Genomic DNA, 24,395 nt, shown 5'->3' on the forward strand with positions numbered 1-24,395 from the left:
GGAACAAACGACCCCGAGCTGGAGTAGAAGCCAGGTTTTTAAGAGGTGCTTTTTGGACTATAAAAAGTCGACATGTTTGAAGCGTTCGCACCGGTTCTCCCTCGCAATGAGAGGAATCACAAGTTGTAGCGTTCCTTCTTTTTACCAAGTGTTTTGAAGTGTTTGATGATGATTTTTTTGTCTTGCTGATGTTTCGCTGAATAAATGTCTTTCAGGTAAAAAAAAAAAAAAAAAGATATATTGCTGAATGAGTTCAACAAAATGTGGGAAAAGGCGGGACTTCATTTAACCCCTATTTAAGTTATGTCCCTCAAAACCTTTGCACAGCGCTGTATGTCGGAAAAGGGAAAGCCAGTCCTTTTTTTTTTTATATATATATATATCGGCGATTTCAAGCGTTTACATAGAGCAGAGAGTCCGTAGATACAAAACGTTTCCACCCCCCATCGCGAATCGAAATGGTCCAAGTATTAATCGTGCCTTATTCCGATGTCAAGCCCCGTCAGCGCCCCCCGGAGGCTCAACACAAAAAAAAAAGGCAAAAATGTCCAGTCGGGGGCGGGCGATGCGGCGAATGTTTCGACCTCTTTGAATATCCCTCGTCTTCGCTTCTTCTCTGTATCACAAAAAGGCCCTGTACTTGTTTTTGCACCTGTTTTTAAGTGTTAGCTGTGGTTTGAACTCATTCCTAGCTCGTCTATAACTTACCGATTCTTCACGGGGATGGGTTCATAGGCTCGTTTCACAACTTTTTGGAAGCTAGCTGCTAGTTATGATTCGATTTTTAAAACAAAAGGCTTCGTAAATCGGACGCACCGCTTTTGTTCCTGTTCTAGAAGAGAAAAACGGGTGCAGGGCCTTTGAGAAACCCAAAGAAAAATACTAATTTTCAACTCCTGGTGAACACTTTTGGATATGAAACTGTGACAAGTCGCTGGTTTATTCTTTATTTACCCGGTGAAGGCGATGTGAAGCTCTTGAATACCACGTGACCCATAACACTATAACAAAAGGTGTCTTGTTTTGTCATAAATGCGATTCAAGATGGAAAGAATTAAAAAGCAAGATGAGCAGTTTTGGAAGAGAAATCTGCAAGTGGAGCAGCAGCAGGGCATTAAAAAGTATTAAAAGTCATTATTATGCCAAACTTAAGGCCTTAGAAGTCATTGAATTGGATTAAATCTAAATTTCCACTCAATGACATTTCTCGACTGTTTTTTTTTTACTGTAGACACATTTCGTTAACACTTTATAATAACTAAACTTTATTTATCCTTAATACGAAACGCTTAATTCATCATCAACACGTCTTTAGTTCAGGGGTTCCCAAACTTTTTTTTGGCTGGGACCCCTTAAATGTACACTTAACTCCCATTGTATAAAGTTAGGGCAGAGCAATATGACCTAAAATCTATATCACGATATAAAAAAGAAATATCACGATAACAATATATTTGACGATATAATTGGCAATGGACAAATTACTTCAAATTAAATCCCAGCTTTAAGCCTTTTGGGAAGATCAGTGATATTCTATTCCTATAATATACTAAAATTATATCGCGATAACAATATGCGATACGATATGGCCCCACCTCTTATGCTACTTTAGGCCAGAAGTACATTTTAAAATCGAGTCAATGTGTATATAAACTGTTTATTTTGAATATTTGAATGGATTACTCAAAGTATATGCTATTTTACACACGAATATATACTTAAAACTGTAGTATTTTCATTTTATATCATCTTTAAAGCATCTGGAGACACCTACCCAAGGCCTACTGCAGTTAATGCCCAACTCATAATGAACAGTTCTTCAAATGCGTCGCTTATTCATTAAGTTAAGTGTTTTATTCACACTTAACTAATGAATTGTTCATGATGAATTAAGTGTTTACTCATTTATTTCGGCTAAATACGGTGTAGTTAGGGCCGGGCGATATGGACCAAACGTCACATCTCGATATATTTAGGTTGAATATCGAGATACGATATATATATCCCGATATTTAAGTCAGAGCTGTGAAATAAAATGTTAAGTCAAAGCCAAATACGAGTAGTTTTATTGAAAATACACTATAACATGTAAACATAAACACTGTACAACAAAGCTCGATGAGGTCCACATTTAATTAAAGAAGAAATATTGGATAAAATGGCCTATAAAATAAAATTGGTCAATCTTTTTCTGAGGGCAACATTTATATATAAAGAGAAAACTAAATAAAGTGCTCAGTGCTCAAGATGAACTTGTTTAAAAATCAGCTTTAGATCACCCGTTTCTTTATGTTAACTCAATAGTTTGTCTGAATTTGAAATATCCCGATATATGCGATATGGTCTAATTCCATATCTCATTTCAAAATATGTCGATATATCATAAATATCGATATATCGCCCAGCCCTAGGTGTAGTTATTATAAAGTGTTATTTCTCCTCATTCCTGTTTGATTTCATTTGTGGCCTTAAAAGTAATATTTGGATGTTAAAATGGCAATAAAAAGCCTGAATCCTGACTTGCTGCTGCCTGTGCAAACCCTAAATCGCATTATTGCACTTAAAATCTAACTAAAACATCTTAAAATCGACATTCGTCAGCTAATTTTAAGCGCAGTGAGAGGTTTTTTCTTCATTCAAGCGCAAAAACCACCTGTTCCACTTGCTGATTTCCATTTGCTTTCGAGAACGTTTTGACTCATTTCCTGTGAAGGCGTTTAAAGCCACACTGCGGAACATTCCAGGTCATTTATCGGCTGAAAGGTTTCGCAGCGCGGCTCTGAACTATCGCGGTATGACTAGCTTTCGCCGTATCGCCCGCCACTAAACGTCCAGTCACTTTCCTCCTCCTCTTCCTCCTCCTCCTCCTCTCTGTAAATACAGTGATTCAGTGTTACTGCCATTACTTATGTAGTGATAAAAACAGTTAATGCTACGTCGTATTGGCCAAATCTCCCCCTTTTTTGATTCTCATTTTTTTTTCTTTGTTGTTTTCTCTTTCGAAAAACACGTGGGTGAACTTTTTTTTCGATCCCGTCCCGAATGGAATTGTTAAACAAAAACGTTGCTGGAAGAAGTTTTGGGATCGGGAGCTGTCCTTTCTCCTCTACTCTTTCTCTTTTCTTTTTTTGTTGTCGTTTTTTTTTTTTTTGTTGGAAGATTATTCTTGTAAATATCTCGTTTTATGATATAGAAGCATGTGCAACAGTGGGCTATGCTGAATCTCCACCGCGTCATGTATTTATGTAGGTGTGTGTGCGAGTGCGTGTGAGCGCGTCTGAGGCAGGAAGGGATTTGTCCGAGCATCAATAAATCGATTTGGTTAATAATTCAAGAGCTCTGTGTTTTCCTTTCACCTCCAGACGGTGCCAAAATAACCTTCTAAAGGGATGTTTCAGGATTTTTGACATAGGGACTCATTTCCTAGTTATCCACTGTTGATTTCTGGAGATTTTTTGTATTTTTATTCATACAGTCCTTATGTTTGAAGAGTTTTGTGGTGCTAGGCTAATGCTAGGCTAGTGCATGTCTATGGTAACTAGTAGCCTGCATTAAAAACAGTCTAACCCAAGCACAGTGCACATGAGGAAAATCACTTATAACACCAGACTACCCATATAAATGTCTGTGTTGACTGAATAATGTTTGAAATATAACCATTTTGCATTTAAAAGAACTTATATTTGAGCAGCATCAGCTTCCTGGTTGTAGCTACGCAGCGGCGGAGTGATCTGCTCGGTCAGTGGTTCCCAACCTTTATTGTCTTTCGTACCCCTTGGGCCTTTCAATGGTCGTCCGTGTACCCCCTACCTCAGGGGTGTTGCAGTTTATTTAGAAAGTGATTACTTCAAAATGGTATTTGTAAGAAAAAGGACAATGTTGCGTTAATAATAAACCTAAAATTCTCCCAAGGCAACACATTTTACTGAAAAATATAGCTTTTCCTATAAAAAATCATGTTCAATTTCCCCCTTTTTTCAATCTGAAGTAGTTTCAAGTACCTCCTGCTAGGTCCTCGAGTACCCCTGGTTGGGAAACACTGTGCTAGGTTACCGGATCTACAGTAGTTTGCATTACTACACGTGGAATTCTCAAAGGAGCTTTCTACAAATCAGATATGGCAACGTTTGGAGGACGACCCCATGATTTTGAAGAGGGTTTTAATGCAGGCGACTAGTTACCATAGACATGCACTAGCCTAGCACTAGCCTAGCACTAGCCTAGCACTAGCCTAGCACCACTAAACTCTTCAAACATAAGGACTGCATGAATTAAAAATATATATACAACACTCTGGATAAGTAGGAAATGAGGCCCTATGTCAAAAATCCTGAAATTTCCCTTTAACCCCTGAACCGGGCACATTTTCATCTGTTTGGCTTTACCTAAATCCTAAAGCTTCCTGTAAAACGTAACAACATACTATCAACAAAAATGTGACCAAAAAACTCAACAAAAGAGCAACGAAAAGTGGCAACAATGTGTCTGTTTAAAATGGCCGTAACCTTTTACATTTGGGTAAAGCTGAACTGGGGAAAATGTACTTGGTTATGGTGGTGGTTAAGAGGTTAACTCAGCCCCTGTTTCAGACGTCTGTTAAAGCTGTTCACGTCAGTCGGTGGCAGAGAGTTCCATTAAAGGAGAAGCTGGACTCAGTGACTCAGTGGTCAGCACGGTGCCTTTATTTTCAATCACAGTGGTCTCTTCAATGCTCCAGGATCAATTATTTTCTAGGCTTTCTTTTGAGAGGGTCCGAAAACCTTCCAAAAATTGATCCTGGAACTTCCTAGAGACCACTGTGATGGAAAGTAAAGGCACCGTACTTCGAAAAGTGGTTAGGTCTGATGACAAAAATCGCAAGCTATGAAAGGGTTACTCAGACTCAAACAAAGACAGGACATTTTCATTATCGCATGGACACCCTTTCTGGACTTTGTTGGGAGAATCTGAGGATATACTTTTTGGTACTTTTTGCATTTTTTTTTCTTTTTCACTCTGCCAAATGTATGTGTGTAACCGAGGTAGCGGTTTGTGAAGCAATCAGCCAGCCTCCTGATGCATAATTGTATAACAAGCTGTGATTTGTTGGTGCTGTACATGGTCTCCCCAGATGAGAAGTGTGTGACGGAAGGAGATATGCTCCTTCCCTTGCCACATACTGACCCAATAAGGAAGGTCACGGTGGTAGGGCTGGGTACTGTTATTTATTTATGGGTGAAAAAGGAAAAAAAAAAAAAAAAAAAGCAAAAACAAAAACATGTTGTGTGTAGACCATATGACTTGCAACATAAATATTTCCTCCTGATAAAAAACAATAATTAAAAAAAAAGGGAAAGTAAAGGCACCATTCTGACCACTCATACAACCACTGGGTCACTACAAGGTCAAATATCACATCAAGAAATGTACATAAAAAGTTGCATAATGCACCTTTAATGTCAAGTGAATTATGTTTTTCTTTATCTAAGTGAGCTCCTTCTGTCTACCCTATGTTGAGAAAAATGTCAGCCCCAGGGCAAATATTAATGCTTTACAGATGGGAAGCTTGTCTTGGTGCCTGTAATGTTTAGATGTGTTGCAGCCATTTTTAATTCTGTGCTAAATCATAAGTGTATTTTTTGCTGAAACCCCTGAATGAAACAACAGGAAACGACCAGGGCCGGCTCCAGAACAAGCGGACTGAGTGCGTCGAAAACATTCCTCCTGGTAAGTGAGTTGAATGTACCTAATAAAGTTGTCTCTGGTGTTATTGGAAGTAGCTTAGTTTTTCTTAAAGGGGGGGGTATTATGCAAAATCGACTTTTTCAAGCTTTACATCATGTTATTATGTCAATCCCTCATTAAAAACATGCCTGAAGTGTTGCCTTGGCACATTCACATATTTTTGAGTAATCTGTAAAAACTCTGATGGCGGCCATTTTAGGGATAGGTTTGCCTGAGTCCTCCTAGGAACGCCCCCACCTCCTGGAGACGCCTCCGAGCTTTCGTCACCAGCCGAGTAACCAACCACTGCTCCTCAGCAGAACCCCCTCCCCACTGATGCCACAGACAGCGTGTGGAGGGGGCGTGTCGGAAAGGGTCAGAGGTTCTTAAAGAGACAGAGGCCTATTTCAAGACATTCACTGCAGCCATTTTGAGAGAGCAATTTTATACAAGGCAGTTATTCTAATTTACTGCATTTACAGACCAACAGAAGGTTTCGTCATCATTGTAGTGTGCAATAGACTGGTGCTATGTGATTGAAAAAAGCATAATACCCCTCTTTAAAGCAGTAATAAGTAACTCATGCCCCTAGAGGCCATAAGCGCCACTGCAGGTGTCGTAGCATGTTGCGTTTTTTTACTCAGTAATTGTCCGTGAGAGTAAATACTACGCTGACAAAAAAAAGCGAGAGGGATATTGTGCATCCAATTACACAATGGAGATAATTTTTTTCGCTCACATTTGGCTGTAAATACTGTTTAAGTGACGCTAGCCCACAGTTAGCTTTGCCCGTTAGCCTGTTAGCTTCTTCTTCGTGATTCCATTAGTGTGTATTGGTGCTCCAGGTCGAGCAGGAAAATCTGCAAGTGTGGTTTTCTGGCCAGAGACACCAGAGGGAGATGAAAGACCCTCCAATCATCCCATTAACACTTGTATTACCCCCAAAAGAACTACGAAAATGATTTATTAAGGTAAACAAGTTACTGCTTTAATGTAATATGAGGCTTCTTCAAGGTCCGTGTATCATTCAATCAATTTTCAATTTGAAAACAACAATGAAATTACCCAGAAACGCTATTATATATTGATAAAGCTGAGCCTACTTTATTTTACAGTGGACACAGAGGCTACTTTATTTGCTAAATAATATTATATTAACACAAAAGGGGGCGTGCCACTGATGAAAGTAATATTCGAGTCCGAAAGTCCTGAAATAAATGATGGTGACGGTGTAAATCCTTGCTACACAATATCACAATGAGCAACTACAATAAATACCAGCTCGTGCGCTGAAATAAACCACGCACTTACATGATTTTAATCTGAATTTGAGAAAAATGTCAAAACTGTGTCGCTCTCACGGCCCAACAGCGCCCCCCCTGCCGCCGCGCTTGAACCCGGTACTGCAGCTGCTCGTGTCATAAACCGAGCCACGATCTCTGCTCTTTTAATCCCCCAAACATCCGCTTAAAACTCGGAAATTCTCTCGTTTATCCGCTCACGATCCGAGGACACATCCACACGGCGAACCACCAACAAAACTAGGCATTTTTTTACCCCAAAAAACGCGATTTTGTTTTTGGGCAACGAGACGCCCCTGTGGTGGTTGTTGCGGCGGCTTGGCACGGATCTGGCGGCTTTCCAAAGAAGAGGTAAGCGCGTTTAAAAAGATATTAAACAGATAAGCATCCTCATATAAGCGTGTTTTAATAATGTGGTGTTATTTTGAAGTGTGCACATTCTCAGACAGCAGGAAGGGTTCGCGTTTCTCTCGCAGCTGCAGAAGAAGCGTCATGGCAGAGCATCTCTCCCAAAGTGAACTGGATTATCCCTTCAAACTTCTGGAGTATTTCAACGGGTTCAGGATTTCTAAGGTAAAGATGGAGTTATTGAGAAAACGGTGAAGCCTAAAGCCTGAAATGTACAATAATAAGGACAGGAGCTTAAATAATGTGTCGTCAAACGCATTGAAATTAGGCATTTTTTGCTTCAACTTCAAATTACATAGACATTTACTTAATATTATGGCAACTTTGTGCACAATCCATGCAGCTTCGTGGTATAAGTAGTTTACGAGGCAGCAAGTGATCAAATTTCGGAGGAATATTCCAATTTGTGCACTATTTCCTATCAAATCTTATCTTCTTTGGTCATTGTACATGATGATGCATATTTTCAGTATTCTAGTGTTGCAAAGTTCTATTCTTGTGTTTGGAGGCATTTTTGTGTTGATGCACTTTTCAATCTTAACACTTCAATAAATGTTACTGCTTGTTTTTACATATTAAAGGGGCTAGATGCAAGTTGGCCATTGTATGCTCACTACTGCCACCTCAGGTCATGTGTGTAACTGCAGCTTCTATTTTAAGCTTGTGCATGAGGATCTTTGGACCCGAAGTAACAACTTTTTGAGAGACAGTCTGAGCTCTTTCTACACATTAGGACATGGCTGGAACGTGTAGGGGAGGAAAATACATATTTTAAACAGTATTAAACTCGGTATAGTCCCTTTAAAGGGACACTGCGTAACTTTTTGGACTATACTGTTGCCATTAGTGCAAAACATGCTCCTATTGATCAGCTCGACACAGAAAAATACTATTACTGCAGGGAATAATCAAAGAATGGATTTGGATGAGGACTCTATGCTGAGTTTAGTCACATCTCCATGGAGACGAGCTGGAGACGTACCCACTCCCGGTAAAGATACAGTCATGTCTTAGGAGAGATGAGCCGCTCACAGTAAAAACACATGTTTGTTTATACATACACCAATGATGAATATAAAATAAATGCTAGTATTTCAATTTTATTTATAAGTACAATTCTACGCGGTGTGCCTTTAAGTGTCGAGTTATGCACAGAGGTGGGTAGAGTAGCCAAAATATCTACTCGATTAAGAGTAACTTTACTTTGAAATAAATTTATTCAAGTACAAATAACTTTATTCAAGTACAAATAAGAAGTAATGACCCAAATACCTAAGTAAAAGTAATAATGTACTTGGAGAAAACGTTACTTGAGCACTGTGAGTAACTGTTTGAGCATAAAAGTCTGATTTAAGTTTTAGTTGTGACATAAATTATGAGAAACAAAACTTGTAATGTGTGAAATTTCTATTAAATTAAAATATATATTTCTGAAGGAAAAGGGGCACAAAACACAAACAACATATAAGTAAACATGATTTAGCTGCTCTAAGTACAAACCTGCCTCTGTGAGCTTAATGTAAACCTATATTCTTAACATTTTACCACAGTCTTTGCCGTCGGCTGGAGGTGCTTTTGTGTCTTGTCGAGTTTGACCTAAATTTTCCCCCTGGTTTGACAAAGGGCCGTCGTCTTGTATTTCCGCTCCTCGACTCTGCAGATCCTTCGCCTTGAACGATATCAGGGCTGAACACAGGATATCGCTAAATAATATATCACTAAATTACTGCCATTAGAATCCACAATGTATCGCAAGATCTAAAAGAAAAACCTGTTCCAGCTTCATGATCTCACCTCCTTCATCTTTATCATGTCCAGGATTTATGAGAAAGGATAGTTGCGATTCTCCTCTGATTGGGCTGAGTGCTGTTTAATAATGTTTGGCATTGAAAAAGAAGGTTTATTTACTACTTATTGAAAATATAAAAGTGACAAAAACAGGCACCGAAAAGAAATTCAAAATCTTTATATTCAAGTTTTGATGCTATTGGTCATCCAAATCAGGAAGAAAAAATTATGAAAAAAAGGGGGAAATTTAAAAAAAAAAGAAGAAAGAAATAAACTAGTGGGGGGAAAAAATGTGGAAGAATTGAAAAAAAAAAAAAACACTGGAAAAATTGTGGAAAAGAACTAGTGGAAGAATTGGAGTGACAAAATTTGAGGAAAAAAAAACGTGTGGAAAAATTGGGGAAAAATAGGAAAAAACTAGTGGACAAATTGGAGAAAAAATTGAAAAACTTTCAAAAAAATGTGGAAAAAAACCTGGGAAAATTTTGGGGGAAAAAAAATTAACATTTTTGGAAATTTTTTGGGAAGACGTTAACAAAAACTGGGAAAATAACGTGGGAAAAATAAGAAAAATAAGAATTTTTCTCTTTGCGCTTTTGTAATTAAAGGAATAGGCCACCGTTTTTACATACTGAGATATGTTCTTACCTTAGCTTTGACGAGTTCTTTAGGACCTGTCTGAAGTTGGTTGTTTCACCACAAACAAATGACACAAACTCCAGGGCAGCTGTGGCTACAATAGTAGCTGACCACCACCAAGTATGGAGTGAATGAATAATGTAATGTAAAGCATCTTTGATTGTCCTACATAAAACTGATGCATTATTATTAAAATAAATGAAATGGAGGCAAAGGAACATTATAAATCTGTTTACTGGTTCTATATGACACATAAATTGGTATAGGTTTCGGAAAAAGTATCGTTCAGGCATCGGTATCGTTAAAGTGCCGGCATTAAATAAAATGTAGCGATACCGAGCCCGAGTCTCTCCTCCCTCTCGCTCAGATCATCTTCTCCGCCTGTGAGCTGGGAGTGTTCGACCTCCTGCTGAACTCGGCCGACGGCCTGAGCGCGGCCGACATCGCGGCGCGGTTAAAGACCAGCGGCGACGGGACGGAGCGGCTGCTGGACGCGCTCGTCGGCATCGAGATCCTGGAGGTGGAGACGAAGCGCGGGACAGGTCAGGAGTTCAGGCGCCAATACAAACCATTCCCATGTTTCGTTGAGCCTTTCTGTCTACGTGGGTTTCCTGCGGTTTCTCTATCAACCCGAAACACGCGTCTGCCATCGCTCCAGACCGTGAGCCCAGCACAACATCTGGAGCTTCTCTGTTGGGGCGAGGACAGATGAAGAGGGCGTGTCCTCTCAGATTGAGTAGCCAGCATTGAATGGCTTATCTTTACCAGACCAAAGATAGATAGATAGATCGTGCTCATGCCCCTAGAGGCCATAAGCGCCACTGCAGGCGTCGTAGCATGTTATGTTTTTTTACTCATGTACTTATTGCAGTGGTTCTCAACCTTTTGGCGCCGCAACCCCCATTTTAACAGTAAAAGGGATTCTTGCCCCCTGCCCGGGTCCCACCGTGAGAAATAGAAATAGCAGCCTACATAATTCTTAACCTCTTAACTCCCGCCTGAACCGAGAGGATCTTTTTCCTCACGTCACATTTTTTTGTCAACTCATTTTTGTATCTTTTTGTCATTTTTTGGTCCCTTTTTTTTATTTTTTTTGTCAAATTTTTATCACATTTTTGTCATTTTTTTAATCACATTTTTGTCATTTTTTGTCACTTTTTTTTTTTTTGTCATTTTTTTTTATCACATTTTTGTCACATTTTTTTTAATTTTTTGGTCAAATTTTTATCACTTTTTTGTCATTTTTTTTTATCACATTATGGTCATTTTTTGTCACAATTTTTTTTTTTTGTTGTCATTTTTTATCACATTTTTGTCATTTTTTTGGTCACATTTTTGTCATTTTTTTCGGCAATTTTTTGTCAATTTCTTGTGACATTTTTGTGACATTTTTGCCACTTTTTCATCAATGTTTTCGTCTCAGCTTTTTTCCAGAAGCTTTTGGATTGGGGTTAAGCCAAACTGGAGAAAATGTGCTTGGTTCAGGTGGGAGTTAAGGGGTTAAAAAAACAAAGCCACGACAAATGGCTAAAATGAAATTCACCAAACTACAAACAAATAATGGCACTCTTGTAAAATAGCAAACACATGCTACAATAAAACAATAGATTATATGCTAATGAAAATATGGCTATTTTATCTAAATGATCTGGCGACCCCCCAAATTTGTCTCCCGACCCCCAGGTTGAGAACCACTGACTTATTGTACATCCAATTACACAATGGAGCTAATTTTTTGTCACTCAAAATTGGCTGTAAATACTGTTTAAGTGGCGCAAGCCCACAGTTAGCTTTGCCCGTTAGCCTGTTAGCTTCTTCTTCGTGATTCCATTAGTGTGTATTGGTGGCTCTGACCCAGTGCAGGGAAAGTTGCAATTGTGGTTTTCTGACCATAGACACCAGGGGGAGATGAAAGACCCTCCAGTCATTCCATTAACACTTGTATTACCCCCAGAGGGACTACAGAAAGGATTTATTAAGGTAAACAAGTTACTTAGTACTGCTTTAAGGCACTGCGAGACAATGTTCTAGATATTTCCCTCTCTCCTCCTCCTCCTCCTATGAGGGACAAAAGAGTTCTTCAATCTGTCCTTGGAGCGTCTCAGAGAGAGGAGTCTTGAGCTCACGGCGCTTCTCTGGTGGGAGAAGACCGAGTTAAGGGGCTGGCTCTGATTGGACAGGATCGCCCTGATCTTAGAGAGCGTCCTCTGTTCCACCACCTTCTCCACTGAGTCCAGGCCCAGTCCAACCACTGGCTCTGTGGAGAGTCCAGGAGCCAGATCAGAGAAGAAAGAAATCCACTGAACAACCTGGACAAGGATCTTCAGCTGATCTCATTCTTTGGGCTCGTAGTTGTTGCTGAACCAAGACCTGACCAACTGCAGTGACCCCAAATCAGAACGGTTCATTAATCATTTCAGAAACTAGAAAAGATCAAGAACAATCATTGTAGATTTCACGTGGAATAACCCGAAAGACAAATCTCCTTTTGATCAAACAATGTCCCAAGTGTAATGTAAATGAAACACTGCATTTTATCTGCTTTAAACGCTCATCATTGTGAACAGAGGTCTCTAATCTCATGAAGTCCAAGGGGAATCCGGCAGCCACATGTTCTGTACTTTGATGACTTTAACCCTGGAAGAATGACAAAATGGATGACAAATAAAGACATATACTTTCACTTTTGATGTCAGAACATTGCCAGTCCAGTCTCAGTGGTTGACAGCTGTTGGTTTCGGCTTCTAAATTCCTCCCCGTGCCAAAAACAGGAAACATCTGGACTTCATTTGTAATTTTAGACACACAACGACACGTCATGCTGCAGATTCTGTACACAATGTTTCTGTTTCTGCCACTGTGGGTCTTCATTGCAATGCACTGAATGTGTCTGAAGCATATTCCCCGTTTCCTCAGCCCTGTACAGCAGCACCGACGTGTCCAACCTGTATTTGGCCAAAGGCAGCGCGAAGTCTCTGTACGACATGATCCTGTACCAGTCCCAGACCATCTACCCGCTGTGGAGCCACATGGCGGACGCCGTCAGGTCTGTGCCCATCAGTAATACACAAACAATGAAGCTGGTTTCATTTTTTTTGCCCAATGTTTGCCCCATTTCGACATGCACAAGCTTAACCTCTTAACTCCCACCTGAACATGGTTTCTCCTGTTCTCCAAATCTAAAAGCCTCTTCAAAACAGCGATAAAAAAAACTAAAAGAAAAGGAGGATGAAAACGCAACAAAAAAGCGCTAAAAAGTGACAAAAATGACAAAAACTCAACAAAAAAGTTACAAAAAGCAACAAAAAAATACAAAAATCCAGCAAAAAAAAGACAAAAATCCAGCAAAAAAAAGACAAAAATCCAGCAAAAAATGACAAAAATCCAGCAAAAAACAACAACAATCCAGCAAAAAAGTGACAAAAATCCAGCAAAAAAGTGACAAAAATTCAGCAAAAAAAAAAAGACAAAAATCCAGCAAAAAAGTGAAAAAAATCCAGCACAAAATGACAAAAATCCAGCAAAAAAATGACAAAAATCCAGCAAAAAAATGACAAAAATCCAGCAAAAAAAGTGACAAAAATCCAGCAAAAAAGTGACAAAAATCCAGGAAAAAATGACAAAAATCCAGCCAAAAATGACAAAAATCCAGCCAAAAATGACAAAAATCCAGCAAAAAAGTGACAACAATCCAGCCAAAAATGACAAAAATCCAGCAAAAAAGTGACAACAATCCAGCAAAAAATGACAAAAATCCAGCAAAAAAGTAATAAAGTGACAAAAACACATAAGGGAAATAAAAAGTGGCGACAATGGCGAAGAGTAGAGAATGCATTTGGTTTTGGCGGGTGGTAAGAGGTTAATATAGGAGTTGCAGTTACACATATGACCCGAGGTGGCAGTAGTGAGTATAAAATGGCCAACTTGCATCTAGTCCCTTTTAAATGCGCTGCAGGTGAAACATCGCCCATAGTTTTAGTGAGTAAAAATGAGACCAAAGTCTTCCTTTTCGTCTTTCCCACACTTATTCTTTCACGTGTAGCACGAAAGGGGACCGAGATCACGCTGTAATCCAAATATGGTCATTTCCTTTCCAAGAGGCAGCAGCGGTTTAAGAGACTAGTTGCAAGTTGGTCATTTTTATACTCACTACTGCCACCTCAGGTCTTATGCGTAACTGCAGCTTCTATATTAATTTTAGAAGCAAATATACAGCGCATGTGCATAACTAAACTTAACTAAACTTTAGGGCACTTTTTTTTTCATAATGAGGTTTTCTTTACACTCCACTCACATCTCCACTTCAGTAGCTCCTACAGACTTTCCTTTCTTCAATATTTTAGGCATTTTTTTTAATGTCTAATTCCAGGCCTGATGTTTGAGCTTTGAACAAGACAAAATTTGAATTTTTACAGATATTTTCATTTACAAATAGCTTATTCCAAAACGAAACCAGATCAAATATTAGATACAGACGAGACGGCATCTCTGGAATCGCCCATATATGGTCATGTTTGAAAACAGTCACGGAGGAAAACAATTTTGGAGAAAAATCTAAACTTTCTTTAATTATTCAAAAGCTACTTTAACAAATGCTTAATTATGAATAAAGTTTTCTTCTAAATAAAGATACAAAGACATGGAGAGGAGCAAAGTGGTTCAACAACCCATTAATACATAAATAACGGAGAATCCTAACATGATGCTACATGCTAGCATCGAGCTAGCGCTAGCTACAACTGCCGTTTTTCGCTTCTAATGATCAATCTGCTGTGAATAAACATCCAGACGGATCCGATTTAGACTTGACTTTATTTGCATGTGATAAGTAAGTTTATATTTCGCCATAAAAAAGCAAAAAAATTAAAGGTTCTTTGTTTTAAACAGGTGTGTAAGAGAAGGCATAGAGGCCAAATGTAGAAAAGGAAAAATCTCTCGCACACTGTATACTGGCCGAAACGTTGCATTAATAGAAGAACACTGGTGTTGCAAGTATACAGTGTACGAGAGATTTTGCCATAAAGCAGCTAAAAACTGTGATTCCCAGAAGATTCTACTTTCCCCCCCGGCGAAGCCACGCCCCCTTCTATGATGTCTGTGTATCAACATAATAAAACCATAAATTGAAAACTGGCTCTGTTCATCATTTTGATTTTCGTCACTGAAAATATTAACAATTTTGTCATTTTTTATGCACAATTTGTTATGGATAAAATGACAGAAAGCTTTTTTGTCTCCCTGTTTTTTGGGTTCAAAGCTCAATAAACCAGGCAGGAATCAGATATTTAAAAACCTTGTTAAAAATGTTGTTAAAGTGCATATGACGAGGCTACTAAAGTGAAGATGTTGTGAATAGAATGAAAACCGGCCCTACAGTTTGGTAACATCTGCCCATGCCGTATATATTGTTATATAAATGTCTCCCATCAAAAATAAATGTCACCTTAAGTTGATAGTTTGTAAGTCGTCTCTCCTGTGTCTCCCTCTGCTCAGGGAAGGCAAGAACCAGAACGAGAAAACCTTTGGCCTTCCATCGGAGCAGATCTTTGAAGCCATTTACAGGTGAGCGCCGTCCACATTTACCTGTGATAATGACGATGGCGGTAACAGTGAAAGCTTCTCTCAGATCTGAGGAGGAGATGCTGAAGTTCATGGGTCTGATGAACTCGTCCTGGATCCTCGATGGACACGACGTCGTCACAGCGTTCGATCTGTCCCCGTTCAAAACCATCGTGGACCTCGGGGGTAGGACGACTCCACACAGAAGCAGTTTTTTTCTTTGCTTATCAATAAATGACTTATGTGGGGGGGGAAAAGTTGACATTTGTCTGTATTTGACCTTGTAGTGACCCAGTGGCTGTCTGAGAGGTCAGTATGATGCCTTTTCTTTCCATCACAGTGGTCTCTAGGACGTTCCAGGATCAATTGTTTGGAAGATTTTCACTGCTGACGGAGCCTCTCACCAGAAAACCTACAAAACAATTGATCCTGGATCTGTGATCAAAAGTAAAGGCGTCAGACTGACCACTCATCCAGCCGCTGGGTCACTACAAGGTCAAAAATACAGTGTTAATTTCGTCGACTAAAATATTTAGTCTTAATTTTAGTCAAAGTGATATTTTTGACGACTAAAATTGGACTAAAACTAAATTAAAAGTTTCTCATGAGACTAAAACTATGACTAAAATGTCCAGATATTTTAGTTGACTAAAATAAGACTAAATAAAAATGAAAAGGAGAGACTAAAATCATCCAAACTTCTATTGACTGTCTGAAAGAGCCTCAGATCATGTAAATTCACTGCCAAATGAACAGGTTTGTGCTTTATTCATGTGGAGCAGCTCCATGAAGTCAAGGACCTTGATTAAATATGATTATAATGAATATTATTAATGCAAAGTCGACTAAATTAGTCTTAAATTTAGTCGACTAAATTGACATGCAATTTTAGTCGACTAAAACTAGACTAAAATTGAAAAGCTTTTTTTGACTAAATCTCGACTAAAATTAAATTACATTTTAGCCAAAAGACTAAGACTAAAACTAAAATAAAATATGTTGTCAAAATTAACACTGCAAAAATAGACAAATATCAACTTTTTTTTTCTTCCTAAAAAGTTACATAATGCAACTTTAACCTGTTATCTGCCAGTTTAGGGTTAGAGTTAGGGTTAGCAATTACAGTATGCATATCCAAATCAACAACAGTCTTTGTACTGTCACCTGTTATTGTCTGTCCCTATAGAGTTCGGGAATGTGACGTCATATCGCTAAGCATTATGGGATTAGCAGCCATTGTAAACTAATGGAGATTTTAAAAGTTAAAATACTGGAGTTATTGTTCACATTAGAACACTTGGAGACCACAGTGTGTTAGATGTATTTACCAGCAGTATCTCAGCAGCTAACGGAGTCGTTCCACTGTTTTTTTCCTCCACTTTTTATACTGTCTTTAGCTGCTGTTAGTCTATGGCAATGTATGCTAACAGCTGCAAAGATGGCGGATCTCCATGGTAACTGTGGGCATTCCCGAACTCTATATTGTTGCGTTGATTATAAAATAAGTCGAATAAAAAATTAATAATATCCAAATCTATGTATTTTTATTTTTTTTTACTAAGTGATAGGTAAAAGTTCACTTAATAAACACAGGTAAAAGTGATGGGTATATAATATATAAAGTGCATATTTACATAAGTGAGGAGGACACAGGACACAATAGAAGAGACAAATGGGAATGAAAGGGGTATGATTTGTTTGTTTGTTTGCATACTTTGTCCCCGTAGGGAAATTTGTCCTCTGCCTTTAACCCATCCTTCGATGCCCATACCCATCTCCATGATGTGGAGCCAGGCTGATGGTCAGAATCACCTAGCTGGAGGATTCACCTATTGCACATGTTTTTAGTGGTAGGGAAAACCCAGGCAGACACAGGGAGAACATGCAAACTCCACACAGAAAGGCCCCGTCCTGGTGGGAATCGAACCCGGGACCTTCTAGCAGTTCCCTTTCGAATCAAGTTTAAAATTCTGCTGATTGTTTTTAAATGCCTAAATTCGCTGGCACCTCAGTATCTGTCAGAACTGCTGCAGCTCTACTGTCCTTCCAGAGCTCTGAGGTCTGCTGACCAGCTCCTTTTGTCTGTTCCTAAATCCAAGCGTGTGTCCAGAGGTGACCGAGCCTTCTCAGCGGCCCCTAAACTTTGGAACAGCCTTCCTCTACATGTGCGCTCGGCTCAGTCTGAAGAGGAGTTTAAAACCAAATTAAAAACTCATCTTTTTGCTTTGGCCTTCGGTTCCATGTAGACCAGACACAGTTTGTGCCTTTATATATTACCTGTGTTTAACTTTTATTGTGTTTATTGTACATATTGTTACTGTTCTTGTACAGCACTTTGGTCGACAATGGTTGTTTTTAAATGTGCTTTATAAATAAAATTGACATTGACAATTGACCGCAGTGCTACAGTGCCGCCATCATGTGTGATCATGTGTTGTCATTACATTGACACTCCGAGCTCCCCCTTCCCGTCTTCCTCCCCCCCCTACCCGTCCGTCCATCCATCTTCCTCCCCTCTGCCCCTCCCCCACCCTCTCTCACCCCCGCCACAGACCTGGAAGGCTCGAGTCGCCCATAATATCCAACTCTCAAAGCGTATTGACAGGAGAGTTTTCAGCCTATGTGCCAGTGTGAGACCTCGTTTGAAAGCCAAGACCTTCTAGTTTCGAAAAATCTTTGGGAATTCTGTGAGTGAAACACAACTGATGGATGCTTCACCTCTCAGTGGGACAGACCAATCTTTATATTGAAAAACGACTCAGCTGGTTCAATTGTAACCAGCTGTATTGTTTCACTTGTGTCAACAGCTCTGCACTTTGACCTGGGCTGAGCCTCCATCGATGCATCCAAAGTTGCCAATATTAGTGATCTAGAACAGACCCTTACATCGACCGCTGTATTGAACTCTCCTGTGCATTTCCCAGGATGCACGGGGGCTCTGGCTCGGGAGATGTCCAGAGAGTACCCCTCCTCCACGGTGACGGTGTTCGACCTGCCGTCCGTCACCGACGCGGCGCAGAAACACTTCACCCAAGACGACGACGCCATCGGCTTCCAGAGCGGTCAGTGTTTACATTCACAACGCCTCAGAGCACGAACTCTTCCATCTAAAACACGCAAATCCACCAGTTGTAGACCCTCATACTTTTGTGCATTGACATTTTGGACAAACCTCAAAGGGGGTATTATACAAAATCTACTTTTAGAGCTTTCTACCATGTTACAATGTTCTCTCAACGAAAGCAGACCAGTGGCTGTTCTTGGCTGTTCTTGGCCGTGCGGCGCCGGATCCCGTAAACCTCCTCTTGAGGTCCAACGTTTCCAGGAAATCCTTTCCTCACTCCTCCATCTCTTGCCAAGATAAATAGTTTTATCGCGAAGTAAAATCACTCAGCACCGCTTCACTTCAGCCACATTAACTTTGTTTTTTCTTTGTATTGAAACAGCTGCGTGGGAGGGGCTTGTGTTAGATCACTAGGAGGACCAGGAAGTGGAACGACTGTTTTTTGGTTTTAGCCGTTTTAGATCAGTTTGGCATTTTCAAACCGACACAGTGTAAGTGATAAGACAGTCTTTATTGATCTCACAGTGGAGAAATTCACTTGTTACATCAGCTCTCAAGAAAGAAACACTCAGTGTACAAAATAGACAGGAAATAATGCAAATAATTAAATAGTAAATAGAGGAATCTTATGTACAATGAGTAAAAAAGCTTATTAGCTTATTAAAGCAGCATATAAAATGTCAGCAGTACAAAGTTTACAGTCCTAGTGCAGGTGGTTGATAAAGTCACGCTGATACATAGATTATTGCATGTAGTTTTTACAGTCTTGTTGTACAGTCTGACAGCAGTGGGGATCTTGCACTGAGGGTGTCTCAGTCTGCCACTGAAAGAGCTGCTCAGCTCCTCTACAGTCCCGTTCAGTGGGTGGGAGGTGTTGTCAATGATAGAGGTGAGCTTGGCTAACACCCTCCTGTCACTCACCTCCACAGAGTCCAGGGGGCAGCCCAGGACGGAGCTGGCCCTCCTGACCAGCTTGTTCAGTCTGTTCTTGTCCCGCTCTGTGCTGCTCGGGGCCCAGCACACGGCAGCGTAGTGGAGAGCAGAGGCCACCACAGAGTCTCCTCAGAAGGTGGAGGCGACCTTGGCCCTTCTTGTACAGGGCGTTGGTCCAGTTTATTGTTGAGGTGAACACCCAGATACTTGAAACTGTCCACCTCCTCAATGTCCTCCCCCTGGATCTTCAGCGGTGTGTGCGGTAGTGACTTACTCCTAAAGTCGATCTCCTTCGTCTTACTGATGTTCAAGCACAGGTGGTTACGCTCACACCAGTCCACAAAGTCCATGATAACCGACCGGTTCTCCAGGTCGTTCCCCTCGGACACACTGCCCACGATGGCGGAGTATGTGACATCCGACATTTAGATGGTGAAGAGAAACGGTGAGAGAACGGTGCCCTGAGGGGCCCCGGTGCTGCAGACGACCACCTCACAGACTCACATACATTAACATGGGTTTGACATTATTACCTGCAAAAAGCATAATGCCCCTCTTTAAAAAAATATTGTATTCGGGCCTTAACATTGTATAAAAGAAATCATTAAATGTGAATTCTCTGGTTTGTCGCAGGAGATTTTTTCACCGATGACCTCCCTGCGGCCGATCTGTTCATCTTGGCTCGAATCGTTCACGACTGGCCGGAGGAGAAGTGTCTGTCTCTGCTGCGGAAGATCCACGGCGCCTGTAAACCAGGTCAGAGAGAAACTAAAGTCACTCAGACAAAGAGAGGGGCTTCTAGAGCGGAAAACTCCACCGTTCAACAGTACAGTTAGTTCTGCAGGGCGTCCGTCTGAACTCTCGCTAGAGCCGTGAATCATTATTTGCTTTCCTTTGTCTCATCACAAAAGCTTTTAATCCCTGCTTGTTCTCAGGAGGCGGGATCCTTCTCGTCGAGGCCCTTCTGTTCGAGAACCACAGGGGCCCGGTCACCACTCAGTGCTTCTCCCTGAACATGCTGGTCCAGACCGAGGGCCGCGAGCGACCGGCGTCCGAATACTCCGCCATTTTGACCAAGGGCGGTTTCCACGACGTCCAGGTGAGCCGCACGGGGAAGTGCTACGACGCCATCCTCGCGCTCAGGTGAAGCCGGGCTGAAAACACCGAAGGACAAAAGCGAAGGAGAAATATTTGCGGAAAGGACTGACGACTTGGAGCTCCGGCAACCTTTAAACCTCACAACATTTTACTGTGAATCCGGGCTGCACAATATAAGAGAAAGGAAACTATTAAAACATATTATATTCTAAACTTAAAAGTGCTATGACACATTAGAAACAATTTTACTAAAACCTAGTTAACACAATTATATTAAAGATTTCACCCAGCTTTCTTTAGTTTGACCATTATTGTGATGTTTATAGCTTCACTTCCTTATTGGACACTGACAGGAAGTGACATAGATGAAGGCAAACCATTTTAAACAGGTACACATCAACTCGTCTAAGCTCAGGTAAGAACATATCTCAGTATGGAAAAATGGTGGCCTGTTCCTTTAAGCATCAATAAAAAGAGAGAAAGGACTTTATTACCTCCTGAGCTGTAGGGGCAGATCAGATCATGGCACGGTTTTATTTCACACGTCAAAGATCTTTACACAGTCACTAATAATTTACCAAAACTGTACCATTAATCCATTTTCTTCCACTTGTCCGTTGCCGGGTTGTGAGGGCAGCTGTTGGATCACATGGCACCAGCCCCTATGGCTCCTCCTGCAGGTGGTGGGTCCACAGAAGGACGGCCTCTTGGTTCTAACCGGGCCTGTTGGTCTCTCATAAGGGGCTTCTGAACCACACTTTGTCTGACCCGTCACCGAGGACCTGTTTGCCATGGGAGACCCTACCAGGGGCACGAAGCCCCCGACAACAGAGCTCCCAGGATCAAACTCAAACCCCTCTCACTGTTTTTCCATACTGAGATATGTTCTTACCTGAGCTTAGACGAGTTGATACAGACCTGTCTGGTCTTTGTGCCCGTGGAGGAGCTTGGTCGTTTCCAACTTCACCCCCATTTGGAGCTATTGGAATATACGGGGAGAGGCCAAATGCTAACAACATCTTTGGTCTTTTTGCGTGACTGAGGGCACACACAAAGACCAGACAGGTACACAGCAACTCATTTAAGCTCCGGTAAGAGCATATATCAGTGTGGAAAAACGGTGGCCTGTTCCTTTAAGGTGGCGGTTCTAGGAGGGGCAAAACTGCACCAAAAATGTCTAATACAGAGTGAGCGCTTACTTTTCCACCAGCGATCTTTGATGTCCCCCTCACCGCTGCAGCGTAAGCTCAGCCTCAGTGGGTCTGTCGCTAAATGTACAGATGTCTTTTCTTTCTTGTCCCTGCTATGTTATGCTTTTCAATTTGCCCACACTCCAATTTCTTATTCAGTCCTGGCTTAGACCGGCCACAGACTGCGGCTCTGCCATCTCTGATAATTACAAAAGTTTTAGTAAGTTATAGCCTTGCTTCGCTTTAAAGGAATAGGCCACTGTTTTTACATACTGAGATATGTTCTTACCTGAGCTTAGACGAGTTCATTTGTACCTGTCTGGTCTTCACGTGTGCCCTCAGTCACGTAAACACAGCACAGACGGCGTTAGCATTTAGCCTCTCCTCCTCTATAGCTCCAAACCAGGTGAGTATAGAAGCTACCAAGCTCTTCCACGTTTTCCCTATTTAAATATGGTTACGTGAAGTGTTACATGATAAAGTATAATTACACAAAATTAAACAATGTGGATTTTCTAAGCGGATAAAAAGGGGTCTGCGCAGTAAGTTAAGCTATCCTTAACTTAACTTACTAAAGTCAGGATATTACTGCACGGATGTTGAACTACTCCTGGTATTATTACGCCTTACAATATAGTCCCCCTGTGTTTACGTGACTGAGGGCACGTGTGAAGACCAGACAGGTACAAATGAACCTAAGCTTAGGTAAGAACATATCTCAGTATGTAAAAACGGTGGCCTGTTCCTTTAAGAAAACAGCTTTCATTTGCGCTGAAGCGGCTCATTATCTGCTCAGTCTAAAAAAAGCAACATGAGCCTGACTGCTGGTCATATATTGACGTCTGGAGAGAAAAAGTACCAAAACTTGGCACCGAAAGAATTTTAGCTCCCTATCAGAGCTTTTCTGTCGGTAGGGGTGTGAGTGAGTCAAACTGCTGTGGAACTTTACCTCTATCTATGTCACTTCCTGTCATTAACTTTAAATATTTTTCAAAAAAGTAAAACCTGTCATATGCACTTTAAACAAAAGTCATAATAAGCAATTTCTTTTTTCATGAATGTGTCTCAAAACTGGACTTAAAAAACTACATGAGGGCCACATCAAGGAAAATCATGACTAAACCTGAACTTTGTCACGATATTGCGTTGCCCTCTTGCATTGTGCAGCCCCTCTGTGAATCCTACCTGTGATTGTCTCATTTTGAGCCTGTACTTTCCTCTGCTTGATATATAAATGATCAGACTGTTATATTATGCACATATCAGTTTAATAGTGGAGAAGTAGCTCTGTCAAGACACATGCAGAGGTCCCAGGTTCGATTTCTGTGCAGAGTTTGTGTGTTCTCCCTGTGCCTGCCAAATGGAGTTAGCCATTAACGTCGCCCATCACTGATCTGAAAAGGGCATTAAGCTTTATTACTGATCTATTATGCAGCTGTTGTTACTGTAAGTGTATTGTCGTCTTGTTTATCATGTTTTTCCTTTACCTGCTGATTTTATACTGTAGCAAAAAAGGTACAAGAGTTTGGGATTTTACAAGGCAACTATTTCTTTTTTTTTGGATAACACAATACCCCTGTTAAATACTGTATCTGGTGTTAAGCTAATGCATTAAGTACATATTACAACATATTACGTAACTTTCCTTCTGTCAGGTCACCCCGTTGTAAGAATGTGCATGAGAACGACCCGTTTTCTTATGGATTTAATGTACAGATTTGTATTAAATCAATATGTGCTGCACATATAAACAGATTATCAAACCCAGGTCTGGTGGATTTCATTCATGTCCTTCCACCTTTGAATTGGCCAATGTCAGTGGTGGAAAGTAACTAAAAAAAAAAAAAACACTAAAAAGTTAAAGTTATAGGTACTTTTACTTAATTAAATTTTATGATGAGTACTTTTTTACTTTTACTTCACTACATTTTAGAGCCTGTATCTGTACTTTCTACTCCACTACATTTTTAAATTGGTTTAAAAGTAAAAGTATTTCATTTTCAAAGTGACCTCTCGACGATGAACTGGTTTAGTCCCAGTTTAGTTCAGGTTTGGACCAGGTTTAGTTCCTGTTTTTGACCTGAGTTCGTGGTTTACTCATTTAGACCAGGTTTAGACCAGGTTTAGACCAGGTTTAGTTCCTGTTTTTGACCTGAGTTAGTGGTTTACTCGTTTAGACCAGGTTTAGACCAGGTTTAGTTCCTGTTTTTGACCTGAGTTAGTGGTTTACTCATTTAGACCAGGTTTAGACCAGGTTTAGTTCCTGTTTTTGACCTGAGTTCGTGGTTTACTCATTTAGACCAGGTTTAGACCAGGTTTAGACCAGGATTAGTTCCTGTTTTTGACCCGAGTTAGTGGTTTACTCGTTTAGACCTGGTTTAGAGCCAGTGTAGTCCAGGTTTAGACCAGGTTTAGTTCCTGTTTTTGACCTGAGTTCGTGGTTTACTCATTTAGACCAGGTTTAGACCAGGTTTAGACCAGGATTAGTTCCTGTTTTTGACCTGAGTTCGTGGTTTACTCGTTTAGACCTGGTTTAGAGCCAGTGTAGTCCAGGTTTAGACCAGGTTTAGTTCCTGTTTTTAACCTGAGTTAGTGGTTTACTCGTTTAGACCTGGTTTAGAGCCAGTGTAGTCCAGGTTTAGACCAGGTTTAGTTCCTGTTTTTAACCTGAGTGAGTGGTTTACTCGCTTAGACCTGGTTGTATTCAAATGA

The 24,395-nt window shown here is 40.5% G+C and overlaps 1 protein-coding gene across 2 annotated transcripts; it reads left to right on the forward strand.

Moving 5' to 3' along the window:
• Nucleotides 1-7,002: 7,002 nt before the first annotated feature.
• On the forward strand, nt 7,003-20,559 carry asmt2 (acetylserotonin O-methyltransferase 2). Of its 2 annotated transcripts, XM_079573543.1 has the most exons (9): nt 7,003-7,355; nt 7,454-7,577; nt 10,207-10,381; nt 12,756-12,885; nt 15,333-15,401; nt 15,466-15,584; nt 18,323-18,460; nt 20,029-20,151; nt 20,331-20,559. In XM_079573543.1, exons 2-9 carry the CDS (start codon nt 7,497-7,499, stop codon nt 20,540-20,542), a joined length of 1,047 nt encoding a protein of 348 aa, XP_079429669.1. In that variant the 5' UTR covers nt 7,003-7,355; nt 7,454-7,496; the 3' UTR covers nt 20,543-20,559. The 2 variants fall into 2 exon arrangements, with proteins under 2 accessions (XP_079429669.1, XP_079429668.1); XM_079573542.1 differs by having other exon boundaries at nt 7,003-7,577.
• The last annotated feature ends 3,836 nt before the right edge of the window (nt 20,560-24,395 follow it).

The sequence above is a fragment of the Gobius niger genome (assembly GCF_951799975.1).
Source record: "Gobius niger genome assembly, chromosome: 16".
NCBI lineage: Eukaryota > Metazoa > Chordata > Actinopteri > Gobiiformes > Gobiidae > Gobius > Gobius niger.

What these genes read in the sequence shown, in the direction of transcription:
- asmt2 (XM_079573542.1), top strand. Translation starts at nt 7,416, where the DNA reads ATGTGGTGTTATTTTGAAGTGTGCACATTCTCAGACAGCAGGAAGGGT. An exon ending in AACCATCGTGGACCTCGGGG is followed by an intron (nt 15,585 to 18,322) that starts GTAGGACGACTC and finishes TGCATTTCCCAG; the next exon opens with GATGCACGGGGGCTCTGGCT. An exon ending in CGCCATCGGCTTCCAGAGCG is followed by an intron (nt 18,461 to 20,028) that starts GTCAGTGTTTAC and finishes GGTTTGTCGCAG; the next exon opens with GAGATTTTTTCACCGATGAC.